The 19,142-nt window shown below is 26.5% G+C and overlaps 1 protein-coding gene across 1 annotated transcript in view; it reads right to left on the bottom strand.

Moving 5' to 3' along the window:
* Positions 1-4,405: 4,405 nt before the first annotated feature.
* The window catches only part of LOC136975112 (homeobox-containing protein 1-like), a 30,530-nt gene continuing 15,793 nt past the window's right edge, over positions 4,406-19,142 (bottom strand). Inside the window, exons 3-6 of the mRNA XM_067270122.1 lie at positions 12,370-12,575; positions 12,089-12,286; positions 8,895-8,996; positions 4,406-5,126 (exon numbers count right to left, since the gene is read on the bottom strand). Coding sequence (XP_067126223.1) covers positions 4,849-5,126; positions 8,895-8,996; positions 12,089-12,286; positions 12,370-12,575 — 784 coding nt within the window. The 3' untranslated portion in view covers positions 4,406-4,848. The remainder of the gene's footprint in view (positions 5,127-8,894; positions 8,997-12,088; positions 12,287-12,369; positions 12,576-19,142) is intronic.

Genomic DNA, 19,142 nt, shown 5'->3' with positions numbered 1-19,142 from the left:
AAAAATATTTCAGATGAAATTTCCAATACTGACTTAATATATTCCCAAAAAATCACATATATTTTTAAAAAATAAATGCATATTAGAATTAAAATAAAAAGTGCTGAAAGAAAATTTAATAAAATCTTATTAAAAAATGTAATTATGAGTATTCCTTGAGATACAAATTTTTTTCTAAAAATAACACTGTATTTTACAGACTATAAGACACTACGGACTATAAGATGCACCTTAATTTTTAAGCAATTTTTTTTAAAAAATACCTATAAGACGCACCTGAATTTTGGAGACAATTTTTCGAAGAAAAAAAGTGCGTCTTATAGTCCGTAAAATACGGTAACTGCAAATAAAATCAGCATTAACATAAAACCTATATTTCCTTTCATTCGAAACCTCATAATTAATCTAATTTTATATCCTTTCCATTGTAAAATAGTTCTTACAAAAAAAACAAACTATAATTAAATGGTTTTAAAACTATTAGATTTACTAAATATCAAAGAAAGAATTCAATAAAATAAGAACAAACAAAAAAAAATTATAGTTTAATTAGTTTAACTTAAATTTAATCAGTAAATTAGTATATAAATTAATACTAACAATAAATCAGGTTTGCAGCCCATTAATCCTTAAAGCTATGATACAGTAGTATATAATTTCTATAAAAATTAACCTTTACACAAATAGAAATTTTACTTTTTTCACTGCTAAGAAATGTAGACAAAATCTGTTAGCCATCAAAATAAAATTTCTAGAAACATGTATAAAAATTAATTTCTGTAGATATTTTAAAAACTGTATGGATTAGGTTAAATTGAACTTTCTGTACTTGTTGAAAATCACTAGAAAAATCCTTACAATATATTTTAGCATAAGATTCACAAAACTATATTTGAAGCATATAATTTAATAAATATTATATTTGTCTCATGTATAGCTTTATTTTTTGTGATTGTTGTTATTTAAAAATATTACATTAAATATACCTTACTTAACCTTTATACACTAGATATATATTGTCTATTCCAACTTAAATTTAATTATATATTTATAGCATTTTCCTAGTATATCATTTTGTTTTATTTTTCAAATCTCTTATAAAAATAATTTCAAACATGATATTTTCTTTAATGTTATCAAGCTTCTATATTGGCATCTGATCTGAGGACTTATCACACCTGTCAGGGAATGTTTTCAATTGGACACCAAGAGATTGTTTTTAGCTGATTATGATATTTTCTCTTAGAGTTTAGAGCATTAAAGGATCCAAACTGCACAATATTGTGATGAAAATATGTAAAAAAAAACATTAATTTGATTCTTTGAATTGAATGAAAATTTAACAACTTTTTATATGAAGATTGATATAATGATGATGATATAGTAATTCTAATCACAACTGTCATCTCTAATGACATTTAGTAATAGTATAAAATTAATCCATTTTCAGTTTTGTATATTACTTGTTTAGAATAAGTTTCATTATATTGGACATAATCTACAATGTTGACTTGATACCTCATAATACTATGCATCCAAATTTACATTTTTGTGTTAATTTATGATTAAAAAATAATATAAAAATTTGCTTTTTATTTTTAAAAAAGTATGTGTATGTATTTCTGTGTGTATATACTGTATAATATGATTCCTGCCTTTTTAATGTTTATTTCATAAATTTTATTGTATTTATTTTATTTTTATTTATAATCATTTGGTATATAATCTCATTACAGTCTTATTCTATATTTAAGTTAATTTAAATTCTATTGCATTTGGTTGTATTCTGAATGTGAATGCTGTTTGAACAGCAAAAAAAATTCAATAATTAAATGATTTTGCCAGTAAAGATTTCAGAACATGCATTCTGTATACAGTGATATATAAAATATATATTTCACTATAAAAGTGAAATCCTAGAAAAACATTACATCAGTGGCATGCTGTCCATGGAAGCTGTGGAAGCACTGCTTCCCTTGTATTTTCTAAAATATAAATACATATTGTGCAATTATTTTCATATTTTAACATACTTTGAATTACTTACATAATGCAGTTATAGTAAAATATTAATTTTATCTTATTACAAATTTCTGTACTACATGTGAAAAACAATGATAAGATTGCTATTGTATATTTGAATATAAATTTGTATATGCATATTCCCAACGGAAGTGCTGTATTTTTGAATATGAGACAGCGTCCACTGCAAAAATATTTGAATGATGTAAAGCAGCCAGATTATACACATTCATGCAGGTGGTTTACACAGCACCAACCTCACACAGTTTAGCTCAGGAAACTACACACTAAAATCTCATATAATGCTTCCAATAATTTTATCCAGGGTGGCACAGCTTCCCTATGATCAAATGTCACCGCACGCCAATGTATTATATATATATTTATGACAGAAATTCGCTTGACAGATTACACCTTAAAAAAGAAACATATTTATCAATCAGTGTAGTAACTTGTACTATATTAATCTAATCTTAAACTAGTGTTTAAATTCAGAATCAATCATAAATCTTGAGTTAATTCAAAACAAAAGAAAAAATATATTAATCGAGCAAAAATAATATTACAAATTGTATCATAAATTTATTTCAAAATTCTATCAACTGAGCAAACCCAACCAAACTATTTTTTTTTATTAATGCAAAATACCTCAAAAAGATTTAAAAGATCTTTATTTTAAAGAAATCAATTTTTTAATAAATGAGGCTTTTATAATTTACTAAAGAAATCAGTTAGCAAGGTTACAATGCTATCATATCAATTTGGATGTATTTGAATATTTTTAAAAAATACCTGGAATGCTATATAATATCAAAAGTTAACCTTAATATGAATACATCAAAATTATCTGCTAATTTCATTTCTCTAAAGATTAGCAATTTGAGTTGATTAGCAGAAATTTCATTTTTACTCTTTTGATATGTATTATTAACTACAGTGGGAATTAGTGACTATAAGAATACTGTTCGCATGTCATAAATTTTACTGTAAAAATAATTAAATATATATATGTACAGACTTCCTCTTTTTAACCTCATTTTTTCTCTATGTTTCCTGGAAGAACACCTTTAGTTTTTTTAACATCCAAACTTTACAGAATGTATCTTTCAATAAAATTTTTCAGCCAATGTTTACATAAGATAAACTTACATTTTCATCTCAAAAATTCAATACATCTTCAACAAAACAATGCATGGGAAAAGTTTCAAATTATATTCAAAATACAATTGGTTAGAATGTTGTAATCATATGTATATGTTATGAAAATTGTCCCTAGCGTTAAGGAATGGAATATGCATTTCAAATATAGCTGGCATTGAAAGAGGTATCATAGCATCATATCATACCAACATTCTCATAGTAAAGCCTAAATATGCTTTTGTAATATGACTAATAAAAGTCAATTCCTATTGTTAGGGAGATTGTTCAGAATGTATTCCAACTTATTCCATGTTTATAAATTTTTGTCTACACTTTTTAAAACAAATCTCCCTAACTGATGTGTTATTTGCTATACCACTGTATATCATAAATGTAATGTTTGAGTACAGATGCAGATTGCATATGTTACTTAATACAAAACAAATGTTTCTTGGAAATTATATTAACTGTTTGGTGATTAGAAAGCAATGTGTTTAGCATTTTATATCCTAATAATATAGTCTGTAATTTATACACAAGATTATGTTGTGTTTTAGTTACATTTTCAGAAAGTAGTTGAAAGTTTTAGGTTATGTAATACATTATAATTCTTCCTATTTAAATTAATGAGGAAGAAGATTCCCAGTTAACATTCCACAGAACATCTGATTTCCAGGAATGGATTACTGGTGTTAAGTGGGAAATGCTGTGCATATATTTTTGAAGATTAAAAGTGCACACAACTCACAATATTGTGTATATAATTTTTGAAAATTTTTCAAATTTATGTTATTAAAATACACTTGCACAAATGTAATTTAAAAAATAATAATAGGCATCAACATGTAATTGTAAATTTAATTTGAATAAATTATTTAATATTAAATAATTTCAAATTCAAATATTTCTATATTTCTTAACATTAAAACTAAGTAAGTTCTAATAGAAAATATATAACAAAAATGTATAATTTTTAAAAAAGTAAAAGAAACATATCTATAATGTATCTCAAAAAATACTCATTCTTCTAATATTCAATTAATCTTAAATATAAATGATACAGTAAATATGAATAAAATTTTATTTTTGTAATTTTATAGATACTTTTGATTTTTTGAGAATATATATATATGTATGTATACATATATATTTATATATTTATATTTTAATTCTATCATCATTATTAATTTCTACAAAAAAGATTTATCATTATCTAAAAATATATTTATAAGTATAGAAAATAATTTTCAGTTTCAAGATGTTTGTATAAATATAAATGGATATGATTTTTTGTCAAAAATAACAAACTTTTAAATTTTTTTTATATAAAATTACAAAAAAATAGCTGTACAAAGGAGATGTCTTAACATCATTTTTTTAACATTGCATGCATTTGACAATGTATGAAAATTTCTCTGCTGATAAAAATAGTATGCTTTTTAAACAATAGCATTTTATAGACAAAAATATTTGTTGTTTTGTGAAAATATAGCTAAAATATTTTATCTGTCTTTATTTTTTAATCTCATTAATAAAAAATATTAATATAATCTTTCTAATTATCTAAATGCACTTACATATATACACAACATTCACACACAAACACACATTTACAGATATATGTATACTATATATATATATATTTGTATATATATTTTTTATATATATATAAATTTTCTTTATAAACTAAGTTTCTTGTTTAATAACATCTTTTCCCTCATCAAAATCAATACTCATCAAATCACCTCCGCTAAACTGTTCAGAAGAATCGTGAGAACTTTCACTTTCTACTTCATCACTTGGTAAATCAAATTGCGAATGTATTGATGATGGATGAAGAGATGGAACATTTAAAGGCATTTGTGAAGATTGTAAAGCCCACGTTGTGGCAGGAATAGATGGTATAGATGTGGATGGTTGATTCATCGGTTGCATCACAGCAGCTGCAGCAGCCAAGACAGCAGCTGTATAAAGGTAATATAAAAATAGTAGTTAATTTAAAAAGTGAAAAATATATCTCATTCTGCTTGCTTCTTTCATTCACTTCTATATAATGAATGATAAAACAAATACAATATTTTACCATGTATCAAATTAATTCATTGACAAATTATTTGTAAATAATGTTAATCAGGCTTATTAAAACTATGAATAAGAAAATGCAAAAAAAATGAAGAAAAAAAAACTTATAAAGTTATCAATTAACAAAAAAAAAAAAAAAAAAAAAACACTCAACAACAACTATCATATTATTCTTAAGTCTTTGTTTGATGTGGCCATACTGTTCACAATAATATAGCAAGACTATCCTTACATAAATGTTATTGATATACCATATTTTCATGAATTGACCAGCATGCAGAATATAACTGAGGGAGACCAGCATGTCAGAAACCCTGGGGTTACTGGCATGCTGGCTAAACTGCAAATAAAAAATAAAATTAATCAGATCTAATAAATCTAGTTGTTAAATAAATGTTAAAGAAAACATTCTTCAGAGTACAATAAAATAATTAGTGGCTTATTGACATTGCTAGTAATAGGAGTTAGTCAGTGTGGGTTGCACTGGCAGTCTACCCTGAAACTGAAAGATAACACTTTCCTCTGAAATTTCATACATAGTGGATGTAGATAATTCATACAGATTCTGAATTTTGATATGTTTATTTTTGTGTTTTCTGGATAAAATTACAATAAAATAAACATAAAAAAGTACTTTCAGCATTGCAGCAGTATTTTACATCATTAGAAAGAAGACAAAATGCAGAAAATAATATATAATAATTTTTGATGTAATGCTGACAGTTTCACAACTTTAGAATAAAAACTGACATCTGTGAGTTTCACGTGCCCTCTGGAGAGGGACGTATAACCTCATCTAAACTGGCATGCCAGTTCTTACCATACATATATATATGATTTCATGGTCTCCCTAGATGGATTTACATGCCAGACAATTCATGAAAACATGGTACCAATATAAGTTATACTTTATTTAATATTCAAACTTTATTCACTTTTGTTTGTTTTTAAATTAATCATATTGGATCCTTTATTTGAATTTGAAAACTTCAAAACTATTTTGTATAAAATGCACTTTTAAAAATCAGATCAACAAAATTATTATTTTTGTATTTATATTTTAAATGTTTTTTTAATAATATACATCATAATGACAAGTGATTCTGAAAATAAAATTTTCCTGAGTTTTCCAGAGGAAAAAGCTCTGTTTTTTCCCTGAAATATCACAGGATTGAAATGTAACCAATTAAATTGTTATAATGTAAATCATGTTTATAAATTACATTTAAATTATACCTAATCAATTGGAAAACTGTACTCAAAGAGTTTATATTTTATAGAAATAAATATATGTATCAGACATCCACATTATAATTGAAAAATTGTAATCTTTATGTTTTATGTCTAAAAGATGCTATTTAAACTACAATGTAAATATATCAGGTGCAATCAATCATAATTCAAATAGTTTATCCAGTTCTGCATTTTTTATAACTAAGTATAGTGATATAGTCAAAAGAAAGTCTCTAATTTAGTACAGAATATAAACAAATGGTTTATTCAAATCAAAGTTTTTTTGAAATACTTATTTAACAACAACAAACATTTTGCAAAACATTATAGTAAAGATTCATTCATATATTCAGTTAGTGAAATATTCATATCAAAATGATGTGACTTGAAACTTTTTGTAAAACTAATTTATTCAGAATAATAATTATGAAAACATAATTAATTTCTAAGCATGGATTTTTCTCACTTCTATTTTTATAAAACAAACTTTTAAATAATTTTTTATGATAATCTAACATGTTATAAATTCATTACAGTAAGTGACTATAATTATATTGCCTAATATAAAAGAATTTTAATATAAAAATAGTCTGTCTTAAGATGCTTAAGTAAGTTATATGAAAGGTGTATCAATGTTGTTATATTCTTTATTTACAACAAATAAAAAAAATTCATCAAATAAGACAATAAAGGGAAAAAAAACTCACTCACTAAAAATAATACAGCAGTTATATCTAAAAAATGTTCATTGTTTTAAAATAATAGAAAAGAAAAATATAAAAATTATTCCTTTTAAATATTTATTTCTAATGTTATCATCATTTTTCTGTCTTTCTTACAGCATTAATTATAAAAAATTAAAAAATTTTTTTTGTTGAAGTTAACTAAAAAAGTGAACATGTAAATCTCAACATAAAGAGAGAATTTCCAATGAAAAAAATTATTATAAATGTCTTTTATAAACTTAAATTTTAATTAAATATAACTAATTAAAAAATATATTAAAACTCTTATAATAAATAAAATTTTGATAAATTAATATCAAATAACTGTCAAATAATAATTATTTAATAATAATCATATAAATAAATAACCAAAATAATAATAATCATAATAAAATTAACAAGTGTAAAATTCAAATTCATTAGCATTTTTTGGAATTTATCCAGCTACAAGGGGATACATTAAATTAAATCTCCACAATCAAAAGTTAAACAGAGATAAAATACAGTTTCCTATGATGTTGGAAATTTTCTGTAACACTTGTACACAGTGTTAAATCAATAAGTATAGACTTGAGGTTAGGAAGCTGGATGGCCAAGCGGTTAAGATGGCAGCCTACTGCTCTGGGGAACCTGGGATCAAATCTGGACGGGTCAAAAAATCTCCAGGGATTTTTCGATGGTGGTCTGTCCGAATATCCCTCATCACCCAGCTACTCCATTGTGGCCTCATTGATCCTATAATGGGCTTGCTAAAAGAGTCCCTCTTAGTGCCCACGGGGAGGAAAGAGTTAAAAAAAATTTGAGGCTTGTTTTCTATTTTTCCACTGTGATACTCTAACAGTTTAATATATCTGTTAAAAAAGTTATATACTCTTGTTATCATGGTTGGACCCATTTGAAATAATTTGTGGTACAGTTCTTCCATAGATTTATACATAGTCAAAGTAAAAATACCAAATTGTCCTCTAAGATTTATACATCCTTTACATATGAAAATTAAATGGTATATAGATAATTGATCCTGACACATCTACATTGACTATTCTTGATATTCAGATAATTTGCATTGACCACTACATAAAAACTGTTCAATCTAAGCTGCATATAAAACCTTTTCATCTTAAATGGGATTTGAAAATTAATATAACTGTTTGAAGGAGGAAAGGTTAAGTTGTCAATAAATTAAATTTTGAATTTTGTAATTTTTCACTTCTTGATCGATTGAGTTATTAAAGATATTTTCCACTAAGGTAGTAAATCTGATGTTCCAATCAGCTTCTGTATTGTTAAATAATATATGTGATATCCCATATCTAGCCAGCATAAGACTAAATTTATTGTACGAATTATTGGTGTAATTCCTTTTAACCTCAGCTAGTCTTTTAAGCTCTTCAAATACGGTATTTATCAGTATATTCTTGCCATTGGTGATTCTCTTATAGAACTTCATGATTCTTATCATCATGAAAGGCTCTAACTGTGGCCTATTAGTGACATGACGAATTAACAGGTGTAAAATTATAAAACAAGATTTCAACTTTGTCAAAAATGAATTCATGTTTTAACTATAGTAAACCAACAAACCAAATAATGTGATTAATAAACTAATCAAACTCCATTTCACACTAGATTATATTAGAAGAATATGAACATTACATAGTAAATATAAAGAAACTAACAAAAATCATTTACCATGATGCTGTCTCAATTGTTTCTTAGCTTCCTTTCTTCGATTATTGAACCAATTATTCACGACTGGTAATGTAACTTTTTCTCTTTCTGACAAAGGCCGATCTAAAATTTTAATATATCATATTATTTCTATAACAACAGACAATGTCATAAAATTTAAAAAATTAAAAGCAATCACAAAGACATTTTTGAATAAATTGCACACAAAATTAAAATTTAAAAACTTCTAAAGTTTACTTAAATTGTAAATAATCTAAATACAGTGAAACCTCCATTAATGGACACTCCTGAATGATGGACACCTCTATTTAACAAACAGTTTTACAATTTCCAGACCCTTCAAATAGGAAATCTATTATATTCACCTACACTCTAAATAACAGATGCCGTTGTCCATAACCTACCTTACAAAAAAAAATCTCGCCTTCAATATTCTGAAAGAATTAATTACATAAGAAATATTTTAAAACTAAGATAAAGAATCAGTTCAAATACTTTTTCAGACAATGAATTTTTACCATAGGCATAGAATAAAACTGACTAAAAATAAGAATAGGGAAGGAGGGCAGGTTATAAAAACTGAACAATATTCTTTCTGTTAGAGAAGATTAATCTGGTTAAGTTATCAATCACCATTTATTGTCATACATATTGATGTTATTAAAATTAAGCTTATGGTACCAAGAAACCATAAACTTTTCCAAAGTTATTCATTCATTTGACAGGAACTGTAGTACAGTAGTAATGAAAAAAAACAGTTTTAAGGATAAGACAGCATTTATTTGATGAAGGCTCAAATATTGTGTTATGAAGACAATTTTCCAACTACTTTAAAGTGTAGGAAGCTCTTCCACTTTCTTGCAATTATGACGTTATTTGTGATCTTAACAGTTTTGTGGTGGCTGAAGTAAATTTTAATAAATCATTTATTGAAAAAAGCAAAAATGATCAAAAAATTCCTACTTGATAATTACAAAGTACGCAAATCACTATGTTGATTTTTGTTAGTCACTTAGATCATAAATGACATTAAAAATTCTAGAATACCGAATACATTTTTTACCCCTTGAAGTAGCTGGCAAATTGCCTTCCTAACTCAATATTGAAACTCTCATTGCCTAAACTGACCTTCATCCAGAAAGTTGTTCACAATGACAGTTTTATTTTTCTTTTTTGTTACTTCCACTCAGGAAATTTTTGATGAATTAATAATTAATCAACACTTATGTTTTGTTGTAGTTTTTATGTTCCATTTGATTAAAGTATCCTATATAATTATAATAATTAAAATGGGATTTTTACAGCTGAAAAGATAAATATTCAATAATGTACTGTGTGTATATATATATATATGCTACATATACTTTTTGGTATTTTCACATTCCTAATGAAAATTTGATGATCAATAATCCATTGTATTCTTCACTTTACAATGACCAGGTTAAAATTCAATATGGCCACCAGAATGTATCTCTGAATAGCAGACACCTCTAAATAATGGACAAACATCTCGATCCCAACAGTGTCTGCTATTCAGAGGTTATACTGTACTTGTTTTGTCAGTCATATAAACTAGCCATGTAAGAGAGCCCAAATAATTTAGAAAATCCAGGAGTAAAGTATCAATACATTTTAGATTCTTCATAAGTGTACTTTAAAGTTTAACAGAAGAATCAAAAATAATATATTTTTTATATTTTCTCTAATAATATATTATATATATATAAAACTATCTTCCAGAGAAAGAATGTTCCAGAATTTTGTATACAGAGATTATCACTCACCTCTCAAAATTTCATTAAATTCTGAACCAATCAATATAAAGCTTGGGATATAAATCCTCTCTCATTTTGCAGAGATAATGAATGGAACACAATTCTTGGAAACCACATTAATAAAAAGTGGATTGCTTTTTATAATGTGCTACCATTACAAGAGTGAGTACTTTGATGAATAAAATTATCTAATGTAAAAATTGTTCAGTTTCCATTCCATTCAATATCAGCTTCTATTTGTTTATATAAGCATCCCTTTTCAATGCAAGTTTTATAAATAAGCAATATCATTTTTCACTAATGGAGCTGATTAGGACCTGTCTAGCTAATGTTGGTTCAGTATGGGTTCTCAGCATAAACTGGCACAGTGAAACATATAAGGATAGGCATGTGGTCCAGGGTAAGTTGATGGAATTATTGATAACACCAAATGCTAGGTTATGCAGCATATAATCAGGTGTTAAACATATGTCTATGGTAATGCAGATGCTAAGATCAGATATGGACAGTGTGAAAGAAGAGGAGATATTGGAAGTATATATTATTAGACTTACCAAGGCTAGTAATGATTATTACTATGTAAGGTAAACCTTCAGATCACTAAGACAACATATGAAAGAACATGGGGATTCTATATAAAGCTGGTTAGTATAGGTACAGCTTTGACCCTATGGGTGTTGGAAAAGAAAGATCCACTGAAAGTCTGGTAATTGTAAAAAAGCTGGACTGACCCAAGGTTGATCAGAGTTGTAGAACAACGCTTTACACATAGCTTTATACTTTTGGAAAGTAGGTTATGGTTCAGGTATACTCAAGATTCAATAGCTTTAGACAGGAGATGGACATCTCTCTTAGACTCATATAACCTAGGTTATTTAATGTCAGTTAGTTACTAGAGGAGGATAAAGAGAACAGGAGAACAGCATACATTAAGGTTTTCTGGAAGGTTTTGTGGTTGACTTGGCTATAGAAATAATGTTATAATGGTTACTGGTTCTTATATATTTCAGTTTAATATATTTAAAATGAATCTAATATATATAAAAATAATGTTTATTCTATGTATGTTCTATTTGATTTTGTATTTTTCAGTTATGTTTATTTTAAATGCATTACTGTTTATCCTATTTATGTTCCATTGAGAAATTGAAACTAGTTTGATCTTACATAATATAATAGACATTCTGAACATTTGTGAAGTTGAAGATATTCAGAAATAGGAATGAAAAAGTTACTTGCTGTAAATACAGTTGGTTATCAGAAGTAATCACCATAATATCACAAAAACGTATTTTAATGTTTTTGACCTTTAATGTCTTTGACCTAATATCACAAAAACGTATTTTAATGTTATGGTGCCAGAGACACAAGAGGTTGTTGATAAACACATTACACTTAGAGAACTAACTATAAACTTACCTTGTCTAATTACTGCTTTATTACATTCCTCAACAATCTGTTCTCGAGTTGTCGTATCTGGATATGGATCTTTTTCATAATATCTTTCTAAAACAGCTAGATGAGGCGCTTTAAAAGTAAATCTCTCACGTTTCATTGGTATTAAATCTCCAGTATCAGACATCATTTTTCGTAAACCAGAATTAGGGCACAATTGGGCTTTAATATAGGAAAAAAAGCAAAATTTGTCACTTAAAAACACATTAGAAAAATTATTATATTAGATAAGATAAGAATATTACCTAGTTTCCATGGATTATGTTTACATGTCAGGTACCAAATGTAAAAGGTATTCTTTGTGCGTTCAGACATATCTTGAATATCCCCACGGAAAAACCTACTTACATAAGCCTGACTCATTTTTGTCATTTCTGCTATCATTGTTTGCTTAATGTTATATCTCATAACAAAGTTTCTTATTTCTGCAAGAACTTCTGCATCTCCTTTTCTGCAGTAAAACAAATATTTAAATAAATTTGTGTGAATTTACATGTAATGTTTTCGATATAAAAATAATAATTTTTAATTTTTATTTCATTATACTTCCTTATTCATATGATCAAAATACTATACATTTTAGTTAACATAATGATTCAGAACTGTCACTAAACAGAGTAGAATAAGAATATCTTTCATTACAGAAAATAAAATAAATTCTGAATAACAAAACACTTTGTAGCTCTTTTTAAAGTAACAAAATAATAAAACTTAATATTTTAAAAAGCATATAGATATTTATATAATACTAATACTTATGCAATACAATATTACTTAATAACAAAATTTAATTAAATCAGCATAAGATACAAACAAACCAAAGTTCAATCTTCTAATAGCCAAACATCTACATGCCAAATTATTTTCAGATTAAATTAAACTAATTACTGTATTTAATACATTAATTATAGTTAAAAAATGATCCAGTTTGTAGCTGTTTGATTAAACTAACACCATTAACAATAGAAAATACAAATAAACAATTTCCTTCCTTAGAAAATAAAAATTAAAAGTAAAATATATTTTATTAGAACACAATTTACAAAATTGCAATCTCGAATGTTTTCAGGTCTATATGAAAACAAGATGTACTTGAAGAAATAAAAGTCAGATTTTTTTACTTTTCAACTTATTAAATATTATTATTTAATGAATTTAATTTTATTAAAAATAACATTATTTTTTAACTCTAATGCAGAAATCGGTTTTACATTAATTAAATTAATATTTGTGTAAAATCTAAAATATTAAATAATTTTCAATCTGAACATGCATTAGAAAAGACCATAGCTTAGAACAGTGCTTGTGTATTGTTTTTACTAATGCACATTTAAAGTCAGTTCATGTCTTAGCAGCAATGCCAATATGGGTGAGGAAAATTACCTGCATCATATTAAAAAAAATTACCCAAAAATACATATGTTTATCTGCTTTCTTTTTCTGTTGAAAATTATTTATAAATGACATATTTTGTCTATTCCTTAAATTGTTTGACTTTCTCTTAAGGCTCATTCAGTATATTCAGCTATTTAGTTGAGTGGCAAGTAATTTAGTAACTTACTGGGTGCAAACAATGAAATAAAATTGAATAGTTTAGGGAAATAATTTAGTTTAGTAAATCCATTAAATTCTATTTTTCATGGTTGAGTAATACCTCTCCCACAGTTACTAACCTGCTAAACATATCTAGACAGGATAGTTTTTAGTCAAGTACATTGGTTCAATATTTTCTGTAGCATTATTCAATGGCACATGAATGCATCTATGCAGTGCCAGATTGTTCACTAAGCCAATGACCCTAACTGTCAGGGTCCAAAACTGGTAAAAATAAAACAATTTTACTGTTGCAATTGTGTATAATTTATTAATATTTCCATAATTTTATAACATCATAGACTAACAAAATTTAGTTGCAGCAATTACATGTTATTAGTTTATGATGTAATAAAATCATGTAGAGGCACCAATCTTCAGTATCTAGGGTCCCTAATAGACCTTAATCTGCTACTGAATTTTAATCTAGTTTTTGATTCAGCTGATAGTAATTATGTTTGGATGAATTCAAATGTTTGTGACATTATTTAGATCAAGGTTAGATAAGGTTGTGGCATCTGCTTTGGTTCATTTTTTCTTCTTTTGTGTATTTTTATTCTTTAATTCTTTAGAATTAAATTAAAAGATAATAAATACAATTTTTTGTTGTTATAGTAAACCTTCTATTTAACAGACCCTGATTTAATGTACTTCTGATTTAACAGACAAAAATTTGTCCTGTAGGAAATATTTTAAACCTTTTTATTCACAAATAGAGCATGGCAAAAGGCTGAATCAATGAGTAAATCAGTATAAATTTCTCAATGTACAGTACAATATGTAATTATTTTATTCATACTTACACATTATAGTAACATTTTTACATATCTCAAACATTTTAAGTTCATTACTAATATATTTTTTTAGAACACATTCAATTTAACAGACTTTAGCAATAATAAACACCCTTTTCCTCGATTAGTCTATTAAATCAAGGGTCTATTGTATTATTAAATAATTAAGTTATTCATTATAATATATATATATATTATATTTGGTTTTATAGAAAATGTTAGTTTTTCTTGTCTTATTTTTCTGTAACTAGTATCATTAAGATTTACTGATGTGCTAATTATCTTATTCACTTATGTTCATCCCACTTTTTAGTACTGTTTCTTTTATCTGTGTTTTCATTCATCTTGAAAGAATTGATATTGCCTCTTTAGATCTTGTGAGAATGTATAAGTTTAAAATTTCTGATGCTTATAAGATAATCTTTTTATCAATAAATTTTAATCATTACCGTTCAAAATTATGTTTATCATATACGATTGTATTGTTCATAAATGTAGTTTTGAATGGTAGCATTATAAAAAAGTTACGAGTATTTATTGGTTTAAATTCATTCCTTTGTGTATTATGTTGTCGTATTGTCCACACTAAACCATTATGTCACATTATCGCTAAACAGAAAAATGATTGTTAAATTACCAACGTAAAATAATTTTACTTGTACGTTTACTGTATATTGCAGGCACGAAATTTCACAGTAATTATTTATTTAAAAATTTTTCTTCTTAGTTTTGTAATATGTCACTGTTCAATCTGCATTCTGAATATTGGAACATTAATTGACTTGATAAAAATCTTAGTATTAGATCAAAAACATTAATCAATTTTATTATTGTTTTGTACTAGAGAATTAAGGTATTAATGATGTTATTTTACAATGTTTTATGATAAAAATAAATGTGTAAAAGTTTGTGCAGAAGATATGAAAAGATATGTTTATATGACATAAAAATCATATAAACTGAAATTTTATATAGCTCATTTTAATATAGCAGCAAAATATTTTAAAATTTACAGTAAGTCAGGAAATTCATAAAAATAATATCAGTTACATGAATAAAATTATTATTTTTATTTCTATAATCAAAAGTACAAGGCTATCAAAATTTCAAATAAAAATTGTAACAATTAAATAAAATAAATATGATCTAATAATATAAGCCATTGATCGCACTGTTTATATCTGTCTAGGTATGTCTAGAACGCTCACTAGGGGGCGTCCCAGGCTACTAGTTGTATATAAAATAATGTAACAGACACAAACACACACTGAAGCAATGTAATCCATATAGATAATAAACACAATCTTTCATGTGGGATGTTTGAAAGATGTTTTCATTAAATTCCTTTACAAATTCATTGCACTTGTAAATCAGACTGCTCTTAAATTTAGGTATCCATTTACTCTACCTCTATCTTCTTCATTCACTTGTTACTAAACTAACTTGTCAATTCAGAGCTATAACCCAATAACTTCTGTCAATTGCTCAAACTACGTGACTGTGTGACTTAGGGGAGATTGCAAAAATCTCTCTCAAAAATATTTGACAATTATTCCACCATTCTTCTATGCAGCTAACCATTAAAAAGTAAATTATCTCCCATAGAGTTAAACAGAAAAGGAACAATGCAGCTAATCCTTTGATTAGGCCTATATTGTCTGGTAAAATTTACAACAACAGTCAGCGCTGGATTAAGCCTCTAGCGGGCCCTAGACAAAATTTAAATTGGGGCCCCATTTAAATAAGTTGCTTCTAAACAAATCTTATATAATGTGACATTAGCGTAGCTAGCATGGACACCCGGTACGGATATCGTGGTGTCACCCCAAGTCACACCGTAGTGTCACCCTTTTTAACTCTTTTATAAAACTCTATTGAATTGTAATATCTTCGCACTCGAGCAACTTGAACGCTATATCGAATATGCGATGTCGCAACATATAAATGTAGATTTAGAAGATAAATCATAACCATCCATAAATCAGTACTACCACGAGACGCAGCCCTAGAAATATTTGTAGATGGCGCGAGAGATCCCGTGGCATACTGTACATTACTTCTGATGCACGGGTGGGTGTTGACCTTTTTTTTTTCCAGGTAATGGCCAGTTGAGCAGAGCTTAGTAAGAAAACAATTGTTAAATACACCCTTTTCTGTCCTATCGAATTTCTTAAATAATTTGTAACTCGTTTTCAACCAGAGGAATCTTCTGCACTAAAGCCGGGCCCCTCCGAATTACGGGCCCTAGACATTTGTCTACTTTGCCTATTCGATAATCTGGCCCTGACAACAGTACAGCTGCAGGAATCATTTTGACTGCTAATAAATTTCAAAATTGTTCTGTACAATTTACATTTCAACCAATTCTCAAGAATTTATCACCACTTTTCCTAAATAGGTATAATACATATAAATACAAATAAGAAATCTCTTATTTTTTAATCCTTTAATTAGTTTCAGTTTTACAATGTTTCATACCTAGAATAGTAGCTGTCATTTAGACCTCTATAGTTAATGCATTTAGAAATACACTGAGGCTTTAATTACTGCTCTGAGTGTAGTTACTAGTCTGTGCAATAATATAATTGGCACATTAGGTGATAAGCATTCATGAATACCATTTATAAAATTTTTACATTCTTACTGAAGTATCTGTTCAAGAATACTACATAGACTGACAAGATTACTGCTGTGCTCACATCATTCACTTTCAGGCTGAAGGATGTGAGCAAAACTATGTCATCTATCTCTGTAATAATGAGGTGGGATACATGTTTTAAGATAAAAGCTGCACATTACCATCTGCAAAGCATAGATGTTTTAAAGGAATGATTTGTTTAGTACAAGTAGGGAAAGGTCTTTTTAAATTGTTAAAAAGTGAATAATTTGAAATGCAGTTAAAAGCTATTGAAGAAATATCTTTGGATTAGCTATTGGCAACAAATTTATATTAAAGACGAAAATATCAATGTTTATCTTCTGTAAATATTTGGTAAATTTACATTAATAATATATCAACAAAATCTATTTCAAAGTTGTATAATTCTCAAATCACTAGTTAGTACAATACATAGCTTGTGATATAACAAATTTAATTCAGGAATTTTAATATTTTTCATAAAATAAATAAGAAAAATCAATAACATTACAAGTAATTAAAAATACAGGAAATCCAATGTATGCTTATTGATCTTTATATTACAAATTATTCACATGTAAGGCATGTTATTCCAAACTTCATTTTGTCCACACTTTCAATTATTCCAAAACTCATCCATCTACTAAATTTCAATATCTTCCCAATTCTTCATTGAAATTATAATTCTATTGGCTAATAGCTCAGATTATGTCCATTATATATGTTGGTTTATAAACAGATGTTAGCATTATCAAATTTCAAGCTTAAAATATTTTAGTGAATACCAAAAATTAAGCAAAGTCAATAAGACACACTTTGGAATGATGTATCTCATGTAATTCTAATAGAATATACTATTATTATGTAATGATGAGCTAGAGTAGGAACCCCAAAGTGGTTGATAAGGCATTTATTAATTTTTAATGAAAATAGTTCATTAAAAATTATTAGTCTAATGAGTAATATATGTGACAGTTCAAGATGTAAATTTGCATATTAAGTAGATCTTTTCTATGAAAACATGTGTGAATTAATACTGACTCACCAGATTTACTTATTTATTATTATTATTAACTGAAATAGAAAAAAAATGAAGACAGAAGGTTGATAAAAGGTTGAAGGTTGTTCTTTCCTTCAAGAACAGTCAAAAAAAGTTTAGGGATGCCTACTCCAGAGTGAAAACCTCATAAGTGATGAAATCACTTTCTGTTCTGTATATCAAGTTTACTCCTTAAAATACAAAAGTACATATGCTTTAACACTAAAAAACTTATTAAAACCAACATTTTAAAATTGTTAAGCATTTTAATTGTCCACACCTAAAATTTTTTATTTTTATTTTTTTGCTTTCCCTGAAATGTTGCAAGTTTGGTATTAATTTTTCACTCTAGATCATCAATATTGTAAAAACAAAAAAATTATTAAAAAATTAAATATGTATAAATTAGGGGGGCGTGTTCATCGGTCGAGGCTGCTGGCGCTTTTTCTTGGTAACATCTAATTATTTGTTGTTGTACGTTTGGGCTAATCCTTTATAATAATAATATATTTTAAAGGTACTAACAGTGCCTCGCAATAAATTATGTTGGTTAATAATCACTACAAAATTATGTAATATGTATCTTTATCATGTATTAATTCTTTAAGTAATACATGTATTTGTATCACCCCCTTATAGGGAAACTTTCCCTGGCAAATAAATAATATAATATAATAATAAAAAATAATAATAATATGTATAAATTACTAAAAATCTTTATATTTATCACCATAAAAACTGAAAGGTTTTAAACAATTTTATAAGAAAATGCATCATGGTAAAATAAATACTTTATTTTTTAAAATACAGGTATCCATTGTACAACACAGTACTTCTAAAACACTGTTTTGCTCTAACACAGTTTGAAAATTGGGAATATCCCCTGTACAACGTAACTTACGGTTTCACTCTAACACAGTTTTGGAAATCCATCATATAAAATTTCATGATTTT

Source organism: Centruroides vittatus, unplaced genomic scaffold (genome assembly GCF_030686945.1).
Source record: "Centruroides vittatus isolate TY-2023 unplaced genomic scaffold, ASM3068694v2 contig_364, whole genome shotgun sequence".
NCBI classification, from domain to species: domain Eukaryota; kingdom Metazoa; phylum Arthropoda; class Arachnida; order Scorpiones; family Buthidae; genus Centruroides; species Centruroides vittatus.
This window is presented reverse-complemented; position numbering and strand designations above follow the sequence as displayed.